The sequence below is a fragment of the Scyliorhinus torazame genome, chromosome 2 (assembly GCF_047496885.1).
Source record: "Scyliorhinus torazame isolate Kashiwa2021f chromosome 2, sScyTor2.1, whole genome shotgun sequence".
In the NCBI taxonomy this organism is placed as follows: Eukaryota; Metazoa; Chordata; class Chondrichthyes; order Carcharhiniformes; family Scyliorhinidae; genus Scyliorhinus; species Scyliorhinus torazame.
The window spans coordinates 236504931-236524563 of record NC_092708.1 but is presented as its reverse complement, the minus strand read 5'-3'; the positions used below and the strand labels follow the sequence as shown (position 1 = coordinate 236524563).

The 19633-nt window shown below is 45.7% G+C and overlaps 1 protein-coding gene across 16 annotated transcripts in view; it reads left to right on the top strand.

Annotated features, from left to right (window-relative positions):
- The window catches only part of LOC140396543 (gephyrin), a 799798-nt gene that overhangs the window by 773021 nt on the left and 7144 nt on the right, over nucleotides 1-19633 (top strand). For all 16 annotated transcript variants that reach the window (XM_072485332.1, XM_072485277.1, XM_072485374.1 and 13 more), the window contains 2 exons: nucleotides 4460-4563; nucleotides 14286-14382. In XM_072485332.1, the coding sequence (XP_072341433.1) occupies nucleotides 4460-4563; nucleotides 14286-14382 (201 nt within the window). The remainder of the gene's footprint in view (nucleotides 1-4459; nucleotides 4564-14285; nucleotides 14383-19633) is intronic.

Genomic DNA, 19633 nt, shown 5'->3' with positions numbered 1-19633 from the left:
AACTCTGCACCATTTGTTTCACACCAACAGTATCTTGGCCTAAGCCTTTCCGTTATTTTTAAGAACTTGCCAATTTCACACATTAATTATGCATTAACCTCACCATTGAAAACTGTGTAGTAATTAATAACGTATGTACATTTTCAACTGTGTGACATTGTTATGAAGTGCCACTCAACCTCTCTGGCCTAGAAAATGAACTGTGGAGTTTCAAAGCTTAGATGGTAAATTGTTCTTGAAAATTTTAAGTGTGTCAAATTTTACATTTTTGTTTTTTTTCCTTACTTTCCCTTTCTGTATCTTATTCTCAATCTAATCTATCTTTCACTCTCTCTATTTCTTTTTCTGTACCTAATTTGTCTCTAATTCAACCTCAGTCTTTTGGCTCTCTTTTGATCCTTGAATTTCACTGATTAAGGCGATAGATTGCTGATCTTACTCCTCACTGAGGTCAGATATGTCCCATTGACCTCGCTGCACCTTTATCAACTCGCAATCCTAGCACGTTATAGCTGTTATGGGCCAGGGTTTAGAGAACCCCAAAGTGTATCATGGAGTTCACCTGACCCACAACTTTTATTAGATTGTGGTATGGGGAGCAAACGGCCCACTCTACAGGTGTGGTACAGCAGAAATGGAAAAGTATTTTTTAAAGCAAAACAATGTTTATTCTATGAACTCAAGTTAACCTTTTTAAAACATACAGTGAACATCTTAGCAACCATCAATTCAAATACAAGCCCCAAAGACTACAACACTAAGTAATCCTTTAAGCTTTCCTTTTAACATCCGTATGACTTAAAACACCTTTTACCAGAAGCACATTAGGTTTACATTCACTACTGAGAACATTTATAGTTCTGAATTCACCAAATGATCAAGAGATAGTCTTTTGATGGCAGAGAGAACAGCAGTACACCTGCTTGGTCTGGCTTCAGCTCCAACACTGAAAACAAAACTATAAAACACCCTGCAGCCTGCTCAAAAACAAAAGTAAAAAGCTGACAGACAGCCCAGCTTCACCCACTCTCTGACATCACTGCAGTAGTAAACACCCATTTCTTAAAGGTACACTCACTACAGATATTTATATACACACCCATTTATAAACACCCATTTCTTAAAGGTACTCTCACATGACCTTGCACAAAGCATTTTTAAACTCAAGGTTTTGGAGAAAATTGCAGCTGACTGGGTATGCCAAGAGATGCCTCTCTCCAGCAAGATCCAGCCCAATGCATCTCTGGTGTTAGATGCAGAAAGGTCCTTCCTCTTGTTCCTGAGGTCAGTGTAGACTACTGGATGAGATGGAGGTGGCTTATGTGAGCAAGAGCCCAATTTCTGCAGTAAAAACCTGGAACCAAACCATCTGCAAGATTATAACAGGAACAAAATAACATTTATGCAAGAGTATGCATTAATAAAGTTCAGAATTCTGTAACAATTTTTAAAAGTTTGCATGGCACATCACTTTTGCCTGTGAAACTCTCTGGAACAGATTCACAGCTTGGAGCTCTGGCTGGACAGATGGTGGTGACATCTGCATTTGAACTTTAGTGCAGGAGGGATTGTATTCTTGGGACATGCAGTAGGCCATCGGGTCCTGCAATTTTGCCTCTGGACAAGAAAAAAGCAAACTCACAGTGCCTTTTGCACTCCAAGCAAACACGTGGGTCAGTTTTGTGATGGGTTCAAGATTGTCGCATCTCAAGTTTCAAAAATACATATGTTGGAAAGATATAATGAACAAAATGTCATGATCCTTTAATGTTTTTAGTAAGAGAATCTCACTTTCAGCTAAGTTTTGTTCGGCAGATGAATTAAGTGAAATTAAAAGCTTTAAAAACGCTTCATTATGATGAACCAATGATTGTTAGCTCATATGAGGAAGAAGTATTTTTGTTGGTTTATACCATCAGTGAGGGACACCAATTGGAGGCTTAGCCTTAGCCATTTCCAGTGGTTATGGGAGAAATGTCAGGTTTTTTAAACATGATCTGATGTGATTTGAGTGCTATTGGCAAGGGAACTCAAGAAGGTACTGGTGAGCTGCCTTCTTGGACTGCTGTAGACCATGTGGTGTAGGTACACCCACAGTGCTGTTAATAGCAGGCCACAATTATCATCCACACCACTTAGCGCCTGATTATAAAACAATGTTGGCAGAGACTTGACAGCCCCCAATATTTGCTGGGAGGGGTTGTGGACCTGAAACTTGGATGTACAGGTTCACAGAGGTCCTGTAGAGTAGGAAAGCTTGTGGCACAAGTCCTAAACCAGGGAGTAGAAAGGAGATAATGGGGTGGGATAATTGTGGTGTGGGGGAGATTGTGGATGTGTGTGTGTGTGGTGGTGGTGGTGGGGGGGCGGGGATTGGGAGGAATCGTAGATTGTGGAGGATCATCTCATCGTAGGGAGGGAAGCAGGTAAGTTGTTTGAGCTTGAAGGAAACACTCTGCTCCTCCTGGTCCACAAGCAGTGCGCGACATCATGTAAAACTTAATTCTCATCTCCTTTTGCCGGCTGCATTTTGCGAGCCTGAAAATCCAAGATCAAATGGGCACAGAATTAAAAGAAAATCTGCAGAAATGGAAACACGCAATTCCTTCAAAGATTTTATTAACCTACCTGCCACTTCTATTGACCCCTCCACCCTACCCACCTCAGTTAAAAATGAATGAGTTGCAATCAAGTTCGTGAATTTTATGACATTTTTACTTCTCACTCGCACCCAACCTACCTGTTTTTGGGGAGTAACATTATTCCCTTGGGGCTAGCCCAGTAAACCAGGGACAAGGCATGTAGATCAGGAAAAGGGCAAAAACTTTTTTGAAGCAAGCAGAGGAAGACTAAAGTCAAGGAAATTAGTGGGTGATTTTAGTTGAGAATTAGGGTGAAAATATCACAATAAAATGTGGGGAAATTACATTTTAAAAATATGTTCTAATGTTCGTGGGTCACTTGACAATATTGCACAACTGCATTTGTTACTATTCCCACTATCTTCACTTACTTGTCTGGAGACAAAGTGTAATTTTATAACAGAAAAGCAATTGTTGTGTGAACAGAACCCTTAAGTGAATGTTCAATGTTGATGCATTGAAGACCAACCAAAGAGGGCAGCAAAATGCAGCCTTTTGTGCTCTGAGCTCATAATTTCATCACACCAGTCAAATAAAATTGGCACTATCAACATTAGCAGGTCATAACTCTTCAGAATGGAGTAATTTCTCAAAATACAATAATTTCAAATATGACTACAAGCAAATTCAGTTTGATAATTCTATCAAATAATGTTTTCTGAAACAGTCTTTTTACAATGAGCTCAGCCTGTAATTCCTCATAATTCACGTGATTTGCTTCACCAGTGAAATGCGTACTGGTATAATGTTTTGTTCTACGCTAAAAGCATTTTTCGTTTTAGCCTGAATTATGTAAATCTTGGAGAGTTAAAAAACACTTGTAGACAAGTAACAGTTCTGAAGCATGCATGTCCTATCGTTAAAACCTTTGTGTAATATTTAGTATAAAAAGGCCTGTGTTGTTCAGTGAATGCTTTTGATGTTGTGAACTTCAGTGTGGGTAGTGCTGAAGCTTGAATGGTAATTTGAATAGAAAGCAAAATTAGTCCAATTTCATTTGCAAAAACACCCTTCATAACTCATTCCCACTGTGATGGATTCACAGTAATCGGTTTTATTATTTATGAAAGGGAAATCTTGGCCATTCTATTGTTTGTGTGATGCCCAAGGATTTCTTTTGGTTGTATTAATTCTATCGACTTTGTGTAACCAGTTACACATCAGACAGCTGCTGCAATGTATCATTTGTAATGCAGTGCCTTGCAGTTGTCAGTGCAATGTATTCATCCAACCTTCCTGTTTTAGTTTTTGCTTCTATCTCACTGAGTTGAGGTAAACGGAAATGGTGGAGGCAGTTTTGAACCCAATTGAAGTTTTCTTTGGATCCAAGCAGGAGCTCTTGAATTAACTCCCAAGTCCACCCGTGCTCTGAACTTCAGGCAATGCCAGCTCAGTAGATAAACTGCTCTGAGCTGACCCTCTCAGCGCGGGCAAAAGCAAAATTAAATTAGGAAGCCACCTTCTGCAGTCTGCAGTGGAAGCTTCACAGCACCATGCTGCATTGTCTCAATGATGCCTGCTCCTGTTGCTACACAACCACTAATGGAAGCTCTGCCGTGAATAATGGGTCAGTACAGATGGCACTGTAGCAAGTGTTTCCACTGCAGTCATCACAGCAGCAAAAAAAAACAGGCTAACCATCAGAAAATACCTGGAAGTAAAGAGCAGAGATGATTAGTTCTCCAACTGTGTCTTCAATTGGTTTTTGGAGTTGGAGCAGTAGCCTGCTTGGTTCCAGGCATGATTCTCTTTGCATGCCACAGTTAATTATTTGTAATCTGGTGCTGTTATTTCATGCCAATCTGATTACCCTCCAGGAAATCCGGTGTCAGCAGTTGTTACCTGCAATCTCTTTGTAATTCCTGCGCTGAGGAAAATGCAAGGAATCCTTGATCCTCGACCCACCATCATCAAAGCCCGGGTAGGTCAAAACTTTCCTGAGTTCAAACTTGGTACAATACGACAAACCTTTCCTGAAGCTTGCTGGCACAGTGGGCTAGATGCAAATCTTTCACCAGAGAGGCTGAAAGTCTAAACTGTCCACTGGCTGCAAAATGTATTTTTCTTTCTTTATTCAATTAGTGGTGAATGTGGCCTCATGGCAAAGAAACTGCTCGTAACGTTGAATTAAATCTCACTCCAAAAGATCACAAGCACACAGTCTGGGAAACAGAAGCTCAACACATTGTTGCAACAGGGACTAGGGCTCATTGCTTTTCCACAGTTCATTCCCCAGCACTAATGTACCTTCCCTTTGTTATATCAACCAAGTATATTAATCTAAGCTGTATAGGTTCAGACATTTGCGATCATTCAACTTATTGGTTTTAGGACAAAAATAGAAGCAAGCTGACACATCTATACAATTCCTGTAATAGGATACCCTCTCGGTCTGTGCACTACCAACCAATCCAGGCAAGTTCTCAGCACCAAATGCCAAAGAAGTACAGAAAGTGACCCAGTTTTTATTTGATGGACAATGGACTTCTCGATGGACAATGCTCTAAACCTTTCAATCCTGAGATTATCGTCATGTGCTCTTTGTGTGTTATGCAACTACAGCCGTTGATGGCAATGTCAAACCACAAACATTCCATTCCAACTAGAATGTCAGTGCCATTTATATACAAGATTGCACAGTTATAGACATCACATCTTAACAGAAGACTAACAACCAAAAGGTAGACATGTTAGTTGTAAACTAACTATAATTCTTAGACAATAAATTGCATTTACCTGACACCTCCTGCTTACTTAGAATTCCCCTATGGAATCCTAATAATCTAACCTCAACCATGGGTTAACCTCCATCGCACAGAATACATTCTCATAATGTAAAGATATTAACACTGATATTATATTCAGCTACATTTCCTACTGTATTGTACATTATACTGCAACCTTAGTGGGAAAACAATTGAAACTCAATGCATTTATTCCCATTTTTCTCCCTGTCTCCTCTTCTGAAAGTGATGGTCAGTGCCGGATGAGATTCCTTTCCTGGCCCATTCTAGTCGATGTTATGAATGGGTTCCTTTCCTCACACGCTGGTACCTTCTCAAATCTAACCCCAGTCGCAGCATTATTTGCGTTGACTGTAGCTATGGTGCAATATCCCTCCTTGCCCTCTTTGCACCCTTGGCCACAATTGACCAGATCATTGTTTACCAACACCACTATGTTACAGCCTATTGCTCATTCGCTGAATGAAAGAGGAATCTGGAGTGTCTTTCCTTAGCATCAGTTTATTCACAAAACCAAGGACATAAGCACACACTCCCTTTTCGCTCCCTCACACAGGTGGAAACTAATTCTTATTATTACTTAAGAATAATACCCTAACCTTTCCCCAGTTAGTAACAGCTGCTCTCACATACAATGAATCGCTATATGAATACCTCTATTCCGTTGTCCAGTTTGGATTTGTTTCACTCTGACCAATCCAATCAAAGCTAAAGCATCTCCAGCAATAAAAAATCTTTTTATTGTCACAAGTAGGCTTACATTAAAACTGCAATGAAGTTACTGTGAAAACCCCCTAGTCACCACATTCCGGCGCCTGTTCAGTTACACAGAGGGAGAATTCAGAATGTCCAATTCAACTAACAAGTATGTCTTTCAGGACTTGTGGGATGAAACCGGAACACTCGGAGGAAACCCACACAGACACTGGGAGACCATGCAGACTCCACACAGACCGTGACCCAAGCCGGAATCGAACCTGGGACCCTGGTGCTGTGAAGCAACAGTGCTAACCACTGTGCTACCATGCCGCCCAATACCTTCTTTTCTCCCTTAAATTAGTGTGGCAGGGGGTTGGAACCGGAACAGCAGGCCAGTAAGTGTAGAGACTGGGGAAATAAGTGAGACTGAGATAAACAGCGCAGAGTAAGGGCCGGCAGAGAGAAGCCGCAGGGCTCAGCTGGACTGTAGGCCTGTAGTGTGTTTGCTTCAATGCAAGTATAACAGGTAAAACAGATGAACTGATAGCCTGGATTATGGCATGGAACTATGATGTAATTGCAATTACAGAGACATGGTTAAAGGAGGGACAGAACTGGCAGCTTAACATTCCGGGATATTGTTATTTTAGACGGGACAGAAGGCAAAACAAAGAGGTGGGGAAGTTGCATTGCTGAGTCGGGAGCAGATCACAGCTGTGTTGAGGGAGGACACATTGGAGGGATCTTGTAATGAGGTATTATGGGTGAAGTTCAGGAATAAGAAGGGTGAAATCACAATGCTGGGAATGTATTACAGACCTCCCAACAGCCCGCAGGAGACCGAGGAGCAATTGTGTAGTCAGATACTGAAAAGGTGTGAAAAAAGCAGGGTAGTTGTGATGGATGACTTTCACTTAACCCCCCCCCCCCCCATATTGACAGGGAATCCCTTACAGCCAGGGACTTGGATGGAGAGCAATTTGTTAGATGTAAGTAAATTACTGTGGATGCTGGAATCTGAAATGAAAAAGTAAATGCTGGAAAATCTCAGCAGGTCTGGCAGCATCTGTAGGGAGAGAAAAGAGCTAACGTTTCGAGTCCGATGACTCTCTGTCAAAGCTTTAGCCAACATGGTCAAGGAGAATCCCAAAGCTATTTATGCATGTATTGGGAGCAAGAAGGTAGCAAGAGAAAGAGTAGGCCACTCAAGGACAATGGAGGGAAGTTAATGTGGAACCACAAGAAGTGGGTGAAATCCTTAATGAGTACTCTGTATCGGTATTCACCAGGGAGAAGGACATGACGGATGTTGAGGTCAGGGATAGGTATGTGAACGATCTTGAGAAGGTCAATATATCAAAGTGTTGAGTGTGCTAAATTGCATTAAGGTAGATAAGTCCCTAGGGCTGGATGGGCTCTATCCCAGGTTACTGCGGGAGGCAAGGGGAGAAATAGCTGGGGCCTTAACAGATATCTTCACATCATCTATGACCACAGGCGAGGTTCCAGAGGACTGGAGAATAGCCAATTATTCCCTTGTTTAAGAAAGGAAGCAGAGATAATCCAGCAAATTATAGGCCTGTGAGCTTACATCACTGGTGGGGAAGCTTTTGGAAAAGATACTGAGGCACATTTGGAGAAAAATGGACTTGTTAGTGAAAGGCAGCATGGTTTTTGTGCAGGGAAGGTGATGTCTCACCAACTTTATTGAGTTTTTTGAAGAGGTGACAAAGAAAATTGATGAGGGAAGGGTTGTGGATGTAATTCATATGGACTTTAGTAAGGCATTTGACAAGGTCTCACATGACAGACTGATACAAAAACTAAAATCCCATGGGATTCGGGGTGGGCTGGCTAGATGGATACAGCATTAACTTGGTTATAGAAGACAGAGTAGCGGTGGAAGGGTGTTTTTCAGAACGGAGATCTGTAGCTAGTGGTGTTCCGCAGGTATCAGTGTTGGAACCTCTGTCATTTGCAGTATATTTAAATGATCTGGAGAAAAATGTGGGTGGTCTGATTAGTAAGTTTGCGGATGACACAAAGATTGGTGGAGTTGCTGATAGTGCCGAGGATTGTCAGAGGATGCAACAGGATATAGATAGATTGGAGACTTGGGCACAGAAATGGCAGATGGAGTTTAATCCGGACAAATGCGAGTTGGTGCATTTTGGAGGATCAAATCTAGGCATGAATTATACTGCAAATGGTGGAACCCTTAGGAACATTAACATACAGAGGGATCTGGGTATACAGGTCCACAGTTCCCTAAAAGTGGCAACACAGGTGGCCAAGGTGTTTAAGAAGGCATATGGCATGCTTGCCTTCATCAGCCGGGGCATTGAGTACAGGAGTTAGGAAATCATGTTGCAGCTGTATAAAACCTTGGTTAGGCCCCATTTGGTGTATTGCGTGGAGTTCTAGTCACCACATTATCAGAAGAATGTGGAAGCTTTGGAGAGCGTGCAAAGAAGGTTCATGAGGATGCTGCCTAGTCTCGAGGGCGTTAGCTATGAGAAAAGGTTGAATAAACTAGGATTGTTTTCACTGGAAAGACAGAGGCTGAGGGGAGACCTGATAGAGGTCTCCAAAATTATGAGAGGCATAGACAGGATGGATAGTCAGAGGCTTTTTCCAAGCGTCAATTACAAGGGGGCACAGGTTCAAGGTGAGAGGGGGAAAGTTTAAGGGAGATGTGCGGGGTACATCTTTCACGCAGAGAGTGGTGGGTGGCTGGAATGCACTGTCAGAGCACGTGGTGGAAGCAGGCACATTAGCAACATTTAAGAGGCATGGCAGCACAGTGACGCAGTCGTCCCAGGTTCGATCCCGGCTCTGGGTCACTGTCCGTGTGGAGTTTGTACATTCTCCCCATGTTTGCGTGGGTTTTACCCCCACAACTCAAAGATGTGCAGGTTAGGTGGATTGGCCATGGTAAATTTCCCCTTAATTGGAAAGAAATGAATTGGGTACTCCGTTTTTTTAAAAATCATTCAGAAACACAGGATGAGCATCCACATCTAGGCTGATGACACCAAGGTCTGTTTCCTCATCATCTTTCTCAACCCTGCATCTAATGTTATCAATATTAGATAACCTGCAATCTCAATTCAAACCTTTGTCTCTGTCTCCGGTCACAAACTCTGTATTCACAGCAATGATGTTAATTCCAAGTGGCCAGTGTCTCTGCTTGAATTAAATTGTTACTCTCAGATGTCTATTCAACCTCAAACTGAGTTTCCAGCCTCACATCCTTTTCTCATTTCAGCTTCATAACATCACCTGCAGGAATCACTACTTCAAGCCATCTGCTACTGAAATCCTCACCAATGCCTGTCCCCCTCCCAGACTCTAGTAGCCTTGACTGGGTGCCCATCCATCCTCCACATTCCATACGTTTTAGTTCATCCAGATCTCAGTTAACCACATCTTACACTACACCAAGCCCACCTTGCCCAACAACCTGCCTTCACTGATTTGCATTGTATTTAGTCCCTCGGTGCCTCAAATTTAAAATTCTTATTCCTTCGTGGCCTTTTTTATGTCACTTCCCATCCACCATTGATAGTTGTGCTTACAACAGCCTCACCGTTAACTCTCTGCAATTCCTTCCCTAAACCGCCTCGACTCTCTCCTCCGTTAGGGCCTTCCTCAAACACATATCCCCAAGCTTTCAGTCCGCCTACACACCAGTTTGTCAGGGCACCATTTTGTTCCCTCTGTGAAGCACCGTGGCACATTTGTCTATCTTCAAGTTGATGAACAAATGGAGGTTTCTGTTGTCAGTAGACACTGGTGATAAACATAACCAATCCAAATCCTTTCTTTAACTATAATCCACCATGGGGTGGCACAGTAGCACAATGGTTAGCACTACATCCTCACAGCACCAGGGACCCAGGTTCAATTCCGGCCTCGGGTGACAGTCTATGTGGAGTTTGCACTTTCTCCCTGTGTCTGCGTGGGTTTTCTCCAGGTGCTCCGTTTTCCACCCACAGTCCAAAGATGTGCAGGTTAGGTGGATTGGCCATGCTAAATTGCCCCTTAGCCTCCAATGATGTGCGGGGACATAAGAACTAGGAACAGGAGTAGGCCATCTGGCCCCTCGAGCCTGCTCCGCCATTTAATGAGATCATGGCTGATCTTTGTGGACTCAGCTCCATTCTCCGGCCCGTACACCATATCCCCGAATCACTTTATTCTTTAGAAAGGCATCTATCTTTTTCTTAAAAACGCTTAAAGAAGGAGCCTCAACTGCTTCACTGGGCAAGGAATTCCAGAGATTCACAACCCTTTGGGTGAAGAAGTTCCTCCGACAGTCCGTCCTAAATCTACCTCCTCTTATTTTGAGGCTATGCCCCCTAGTTCTGCTTTCCCCGACCAGTGGAAACAACCTGCCCGCATCTATCCTATCTATTCCCTTCATAATTTTATATGTCTCAATAAGATCCCCCCGCATCCTTCTAAACTCCAATGAGTACAGTCCCAGTCTACTCAACCTCTCGTCATAATATAATCCCCTCAACTCTGGGATCAACCTAGTGAATCTCCTCTGCACTCCCTCCAGTGCCAATATGTCCTTTCTCAGGTAAGGAGACTAAAAATGAACACAATACTCCAGATGCGGCCTCACCAACACCCTATACAATTGCAGCATAACCTCCCTAGTCTTGAACTCCATCCCTCTAGCAATGAAAGACAAAACTCGATTAGCCTTCTTAATCACCTGTTGCACCTGCACACCAATTTTTTGCGGCTCGTGCACCAGCACACCCAGGTCCCTCTGCACAGCAGCATGTTTTAACATCTTACCGTTTAAATAATAATCCATTCTGCTGTTATTCCTCCCAAAATAGATAGCCTCACACTTGGCAACATTGAATTCCATCTGCCAGACCCTAGCCCATTCACCTAACCTATCCAAATCCTTCTGCAGACTTCCGGTATCCTCTGCACTTTTTGCTTTACCACTCATCTTAGTGTCGTCTGCAAACTTTGACACATTGCACTTGGTCCCCAACTCCAAATCGTCTATGTAAATTGTGAACAACTGCGGGCCCAACACTGATCCTTGAGGGACCCCACTATTTACAGGTTGCCAACCAGAGAAACACCCATTTATCCCCACTCTCTGCTTTCTGTTAGTTAACCAATCCTCTACCCATGCTACCACTTTACCCTCAATGCCATGCATTAGTTCATGCAGCAACCTTTTGTGTGGCACCTTGTCAAAAGCTATCTGGAAATCCAGATATACCACATCCATTGGCTCCCCATTATCTACTGCACTGGTAACGTCCTCAAAAAATTCTATCAAATTAGTCAGACACGACCTACCCTTTGTGAACCCATGCTGCGTCTGCCCAATGGGACAATTTCCCTCCAGGTGCCCCGCTATTTCCTCCTTAATGATAGATTCCAGCATTTTCCCTACAACCAAAGTTAAGCTTACCGGCCTATAATTACCCACTTTCTGCCAACCTCCTTTTTTAAACAGTGGTGCCACGTTTGCTTCTTTCCAATCCTCTGGGACCACCCCAGAGTCTAGTGAATTTTGATAAATTATCACTAGTGCGTTTACAATTTCCCTAGCCATCTCTTTTAACACTCTGGGATGCATCCCATCAGGGCCAGGAGACTTGTCTACCTTTAGCCCCATTAGCTTGCCCAATACTGCCTCCTTAGCGATTACAATCATCTCAAGGTCCTCTCCTATCATATCTTTATTTCCATCAGTCACTGGCATGTTACTTGTGTCCTCCACTGTGAAGACTGACCCAAAAAACCTGTTCAGCTCCTCAGCCATTTCCCCGTCTCCTATTATTAAATCTCCCTTCTCATCTTCCAAAGGACCAATATTTACCTTAGCCACCCTTTTTTGTCTTATATATTTGTAGAAGCTTTTACTATCTGCTTTCATGTTTTCAGCCAGTTTACTCTCATAGTCTACCTTACTCTTCTTTATGGCTTTTTTAGTAGCTTTCTGTTGTCCCCTAAAGACTTCCCAGTCCTCTAGTCTCCCACTAATTTTTGCCACTTTGTATGTTTTTTCCTTTAATTTGATACTCTCCCTCACCTCCTTAGATATCCACGGTCGATTTTTCCCCTTTCTACCGTCTTTCTTTTTTGTCGGTATGAACCTTTTCTGAACACTGTGAAAGATCGCTCGGAAGGTTCTCCACTGTTCCTCAACTGCTTCACCATGAAGTCTTTGCTCCCAGTCTACCTTAGCTAGTTCTTCTCTCATCCCATTGTAATCGCCTTTGTTTAAGCACAAAACACTAGTGTTTGATTTTACCTTGTCATCCTCCAACTGTATTTTAAATTCCACCATATTGTGGTCGCTCCTTCCAAGAGGATCCCGAACTATGAGATCATTAATCAATCCTGCCTCATTACACAGGACCAGACCTAGGACCGCTTGTTCCCTTGTAGGTTCCATTACATACTGTTCCAGGAAATTATCCCGGGCACATTCTATAAACTCCTCCTCAAGGCTGCCTTTACCAACCTGGTTAAACCAATCGATATGCAGATTAAAATCTCCCATGATAACCGCTGTACCATTTCTACATGCATCCATTATTTCTTTGCTTATTGCCTGCCCTACCACCCTGTTACTATTTGGTGGCCTATAGACTACTCCTATCAGTGATCTTTTCGCCTTCCTATTCCTGATTTCCACCCAAATTGATTCAGCCTTGTCCTCCATAGCACCAATATCATCCCTTACTATTGCCCGGATGCCATCCTTAAACAACAAAGCTACACCACCGCCCTTACCGTCCATTCTATCCTTTTGTATAGTCTGATACCCTTGGATATTTAACTCCCAGTCGTGACCATCTTTTAACCATGTTTCAGTAATGGCCACTATATCATCGTCATTCACGATGATTTGCGCCATCAACTCATTTACCTTATTTCGTATACTACGAGCATTCAGGTAAAGTACACTTATGCTGTTTTTTATGTCTTTGTTATGAATCTTAACACCTTGATCAGTAACTTTTCGCAATTTATTTTTCCTCTTACCCTTTCTCCTAATTTTCCTTGTCTTTGAACCCATATCTCTACATAATAACCTGTCACGTAACCTGCTGCCTTGATCTCCATTAACCATTATACTGTCCATAGCTTTACACTTCCCTCCCCCCCAACTTGCTAGTTTAAAGTCCTTGTGACCAACCTATTTATCCTATTCGCTAGAACACTGGTCCCAGAATGGTTCAGGTGAAGACCGTCCCAACGGCACAGGTCCCTCCTGCCCCAGTACTGATGCCAATGCCCCATGAAATGGAATCCCTCTTTCCCGCACCACTCCTTTAGCCACGTGTTAACTTCTCTAATTTTCTCAACCCTATGCCAATTGGCATGCGGCTCGAGTAGTAATCCAGAGATTATAACCCTGGAGGACCTGTTCTTTAATTTAGTCCCTAGTGTTTGATAATCCCCAAACAGGTCCTCTTTCCTAATCCTACCTATGTTTTTAGTCCCAACGTGGACCACAACAACTGGATCCTCCCCCTCCCTCTCCAAAATCCTTTCAAGCCGATCAGAGATGTCCCTCACCCTGGCACCGGGCAGGCAACATACCATGCGGGACTCTCGATCTGGCTTACAAAGGATGCCATCAATCCCCCTAATTATAGAATCCCCTACAACTACCACTTGTCTTTTTGCTCCCCCTTCTTGAGTGGGGGAGTGGACGTAGATCGGGTGCTCTTTCAGAGGATCAGTACAGATTTGATGGGCAGAATGGCTTCCTTCTGCACTGTAGAGATTCGATGATTCTATTCTATGATGTACATGTGCAGAGTGATCATGAAGAGAAATCATGGCAATTTCCCCTCTGCCCTTCTCCCCCATTGCATCAGTTATCTTACATAATGCACAATATAAAATGCACAACAGTACATTTAAAAAACAATATAATAAATGAAATCATGCTATTTGTATATGTTATACCATTTTGTGTATCGTTCTGGTCGATGTCCTACCTCCGACTTTTATTGTAATACACTGATATGCATAGAACATCAAGTGGAAACGATATTTGAGGATCTTCCATTAACAACCCTTGGGTCATAAATGACCAATTTCTGTAGGAAGGAGCTGGATTAAATATAGAACTGATTTTGACCATCACCTTGTGTTGATGTGTTAGCAATCGTTTCATTTTAACCCTACCATTCTACAGTTGTCCTGTGATGTGAAGCTCGATCCACGGCCTGAATACCATCGCTGTATTCTGACTTGGCACCACCAGGAACCATTGCCTTGGGCACAGAGTACAGGTGAGACTTCTGAGGCAATTACAGAATGATAACTTAGAATTATAATTTGGAAACTAAGATAATCAATCACTGAGGCACCATTACAAAAATTTAAGGTTTGAATTTGATATATTGTACAGCATGCAAAAAAGGTTTTGCCCAATTCGAATTTGAATCATCCAGTAATTGTAATAATTTTCTTTGCTCAGTTATGCCTCACACGACAGACATTTTGGAGGATGTTGCTTATTGATTTTGGGGGGTTTTTGCTTCAATTGTGCAACTCTGGTGCTTTCAATAATTGTTTAAATTTGCAAAAATCTAAAAGGCACGGAGAGTGCTGAAACAATTTGAGGTTACAATCAAATCAACCCTGAACTTATTGAATGACAGAGCAAGTTCGAGGGGCTGAGTGGCCTACTCCTGTTGCCAACTCACATGTTTGTATTAAGTTGACTGACTTAAAGGTTTCTGCACCAACTAGTTGTTCATAGACATGAATGCAATGGAGGACATTCCCATTGGGATGCAGCAAGGGTTGGAGAATGAAGAGAGGTCATGTAGAGCAGGACAAGTTGCTCAAAGAGGAAGGATAAGAAGAACAGAGAAGGACTGCCACCCGGAGGCTAAATCTACTGAGGGTTCTCAGGGAGCTGTTCTCCCAGGATGTCCTCATTAAAATTTTCCACTTGCTGCAACCTTGGAGAAGGACGAGTGCCACATTGATGAACATTCGTGACATTTACTGCAGCAATGGACTTTTATGTGTCTTTGTTCTTTCAAGCAATGTTTGCAACATCTCATATTTTGTTGGAGAGGAGAGGTCACTGAGGCTGTCTATTCAATGAGAGCTAATGTTAAAGACAATGTTCATTTCTGGAGGAAACAATGAATCTGAAGCCAGTCTTTTACTTGATCCTGGTATATTCCCGAGACGACAGAGAAAAGGCCCAGGCTAATTTTAAATTTCCTCTAGAGCCAGTGAGAACTGGTATTTGTACAGTTGCAACAATTCCCAAATCTTTCCCCAATTGGCAGCGGTTGCTCGCAATTACAAACCTAAAGCATGTACCACATTGCAACATGATTCCAACATGCACAGCCAACTGTGTGGTATCCTCTCATACCCAAGAGAAGCAAGCAGAGTGATGCGACCATCAATTCACATGAGACGATTAGTAGAAGTAAACAGTGGTTTTAATAAGCTAGATCTGTGCCTGCCTGCGACTGCTCTGTACTGAGTGCCGCCTACAGGCTGCAGATCTATATACCACCCCCGAGGGGGCGGAGCCCACAAGGGCATCAACATAATACAATACAGTACAGTGGTGAATTGTAGCAGCAATACGTTCACCACATTCACCCACTGTTAGAAAGTTGACATCCAGCGGGGGGTGAAGTGGGCTCACAGATCGAGTCTGTCCGCCGCCTTGATCGTTCTCTGTGATCGCCTCAGCTCCGGCTTCGCTGCGGGCACGGGTGTTGGGCTCATTGACTCCGGAAGCGTGTCGTCTGGAGCTTCATCACAGTGGGTCGACGAGGGGGGGGGGTGTTCGGTGTAGGGGGGGCGTAGTTGATGGTCGCTGGGGAACCGGCGGGTGCCAGATCCCGGATGGAGACTGTATCTTGTCGGCCGTCGCGGTGCTCCACGTAGGCATACTGAGGGTTGGCATGTAGGAGCTGGACCCTCTCGGCCAGGGGGTCGGACTGATGGCTCCTCGCTTGCTTCCGGAGGAGGACAGGCCCCGGTGTTATCAGCCAGGATGGAAGCGAGATCCCGGAGGTGGATTTTCTGGGGAAGACAAATAGACGGTCGTGAGGGGTCTCGTTCTTGGCTGTGCAGAGGAGCGACCGAATGGAGTGAAGCGCATCGGGGAGGACCTCCTGCCAGCGGGAAACCGGGAGACTTCTAGAACGTAGGGCCAGAAAGACGGCCTTCCATACCGTCGCGTTCTCCCTCTCCATCTGTCCGTTTCCCCGGGGGTTGTAGCTGGTAGTCCTGCTCGAGGCAATGCCCTTACCGAGCAGATACCGACGCAGCTCATCGCTCATAAACGAGGAGCCCCAGTCATTGTGGACGTAAGTGGGGAAACCGAACAGGGTGAAGATGCTGTGCAGGGCCTTAATGACAGTGGCCGCGGTCATGTCGGGGCATGGGATGGCAAAAGGGAAACTGGAGTACTCGTCAACGACGTTGAGAAAATACACATTGTGATCAGTGGAGGGGAGGGGCCCTTTGAAATCGACGCTGAGGTGCTCAAAGGGGTGGGATGCCTTCACCAGGTGGGCCTTGTCTGGCCGATAGAAGTGCAGCTTGCACTCCGCGCAGACTTGGCAGTCCCTGGTCATGGCCTTGACCTCCTCGGTGGAATGGAGAAGCCGGGTGACCCCCGGGTGACAGAGGTCATTGTGGATGGCCCGAAGGCGTTCATCTTGCGCGCTGGCACGTGCTGCGGGACAGGGCATCTGGGGTCTCATTGAGCTTCCCAGGACGATACACGATATTGTAATTATAGGTGGAGAGTTCGATTCTCCACCTCAAGATTTTATCATTTTTGATCTTGCCCCGCTGTGTGTTGTTGAACATAAAGGCTACCGATCGTTGGTCAGTGACGAGGGTGAACCTCCTACCAGCCAGGTAGTGCCTCCAATGCCGCACAGCTTCCACAATGGCTTGAGCTTCCTTTTCGACAGAGGAGTGTCGAATCTCGGAGGCGTTGAGTGTACGGGAAAAGAAGGCCACGGGCCTGCCTGCTTGGTTAAGGGTAGCGGCCAGGGTGACGTCTGACTCATCGCTCTCCATCTGGAAGGGGATGGACTCGTCCACTGCGTGCATCGCGGCCTTGGTAATGTCTGCCTTGATGCGGCTGAAGGCTAGGCGGGCTTCAGTCATCAGGGGAAAGATGATGGCTTTGATAAGTGGGCGGGCTTTGTCTGCATAGTTGGGGATCCACTGGGCATAATATGAAAAGAACCCCAGGCACCTTTTCAGAGCCTTGGGGCAGTGGGGAAGGGGAAGTCGCAGGTGGGGGCGCATGCGGTCGGGGTCGGGCCCTAGGACTCCATTTTCCACAACATAGCCGAGGATGGCTAGTCGGGTTGTGCGGAAAACTCATTCCTCCTTGTTGTAGGTGAGATTGAGGGCTTGGGCGGTTTGGAGGAACTTCTGAAGGTTAGAGTCATGGTCCTGCTGATCATGGCCGCAGATGGTGATGTTATCGAAGTACGGGAATGTGGCCCACAGCCCGTACTGGTCAACCATTCGGTCCATCGTCCTTTGTAATACTGAGACCCCATTGGTGATGCCGAAGGGGACCCTGAGGAAGTGGAAGAGGCGGCCGTCTGCCTCAAAGGCCATGTAGTGACGGTCTTCCGGGCGGATCGGAAGCTGGTGGTATGCGGACTTCCGATCTACCGTGGAGAAAACCCGATAGTGTGCAATCTGATTCACCATGTCCGCTATGCGGGGAAGGGGATACGCATCGAGTTGCGTGTAACGATTTATGGTCTGGCTGTACTCTACAACCATCCGGTTCTTTTCCCCGGTCCTGACGACCACCACTTGAGCTCTCCAGGGGCTATTACTGGCCTCGATGAGCCCCTCCCTCAAGAGCCGCTGGACCTCCGACTTGATAAAAGTCCTGTCCTGGGCACTGTACCGCCTGCTCCTGGTGGAGGTGAGGTTCGTGAAAAGCGAGGGAGGGGCGACCTTTAGGGTCGCGAGGCTACATGTGGTGAGAAGGGGTAGGGGTCCACCGAACTTCAGGGTCAGGCTTCTGAGGTTGCACTGGAAATCCAGTCCTAACAAGAGGGGAGCGCAGAGATGAGGGAGGACATAGAGTTTAAAATCAGCGTACTCGGCGCTCTGTATTGCGAGGTTCGCGACACAGTATCCCCGGATCTGCACTGAATGTGATCCGGACGCAAGGGAGATTGTTTGGGATGCGGGGGAAATCTGGAGGGAACAGCGCCTTACTGTGTCCAGATGGATGAAGCTCTCCGTGCTCCCAGAGTCAAACAGACAGGGCGTTTCGTGCCCCTTGACCCGGATGGTCATCATGGAGTTCTTGAGGTGCTTGGGCCGTGATTGGTCAAGAGTGACAGCGCCAAGCTGCGGGTAGCCGGCGTGGTCGGTGGCAGCGGGGTAGTCCCAAGATGGCGGCCCCCATCGGTCGCACGTGTCGGGTGGCGTTGAAGATGGCGGCCAGTCCGGTTGCGGCTATGCCTCGGTAGGTCGCACGTTCGGCAGCTCCTGCCGGGAATGGACTTTTGGGCTCTCCAGAGGGGCCCCAACGGCAATTGTTCGACGGCTCCCAGTGTGGGAAAGTGACAGCAAGGTTCCCCCGGCACTGTATGGATTGGACCAGGAGTGGAGCGGTTAAAAAAGTGATCCTGGTGCAGCGGAAAGTGCGAGGGAGGAAAAGCAAGATGGCGGCGGGTGGAGACCAAGCAGTTTGGGCGCAGTGGTCGCAGGAGCAGCAGGAGGTTAAGGAGGCGAATGAGAAGCTTGTGGAGACCCAGAAGGCCCAAGGGGCGGCGATCCGGGAGGTGCGGCAAAAAGCCTCGGAGAACGAGGACGAGATCTTGGGCCTGGCGGTGAAGGTGGAGGCGCACAAGGCGCTGCACAAGAGGTGGGCGGAAAAATTTGAGGACCTGGAGAATAGGTCGAGGAGGAAGAACCTTCGGATTCTGGGTCTCCCTGAAGGAGTGGAGGGGCCAGATGCCGGGGCATATATGAGCACGATGCTCAATTCGCTAATGGGCACGGGAGCTTTCCCGAGGCCCCTGGAGCTTGATGGGGCTCATCGGGTCCTGGCAAGGAGACCCAAAGCCAACGAGCCGCCAAGGGCTGTAGTGGTGAGGTTCCACCGCTTTATGGACAGAGAGTGTGTCCTGAGATGGGCCAAAAAAGAGCGGAGCAGCAGGTGGGAGAACACGGAGATCCGAATTTACCAGGACTGGAGTGCGGAGGTGGCTAAGAAGAGGGCTGGTTTTAACTGGGCTAAGGCGGTTCTCCATCGGAAGGGGGTGAAGTTCGGGATGCTGCAGCCAGCGCGATTGTGGGTCACGTTCCAAGATCGGCACCACTATTTTGAAACGCCTGATGAGGCATGGAACTTTATCCAGACTGACAAGTTGGACTCAAATTGAGGGTTTGTCGTGGGGGGATGTTTACTGTGTTTACTGCGTTTGGGGAATGTTCTTTTTGTTTCGGTGCTGGGTGAATGGATTTGATGTGGTGGCTGTGGGAGATGTGGGTGTCGGTGTTGGA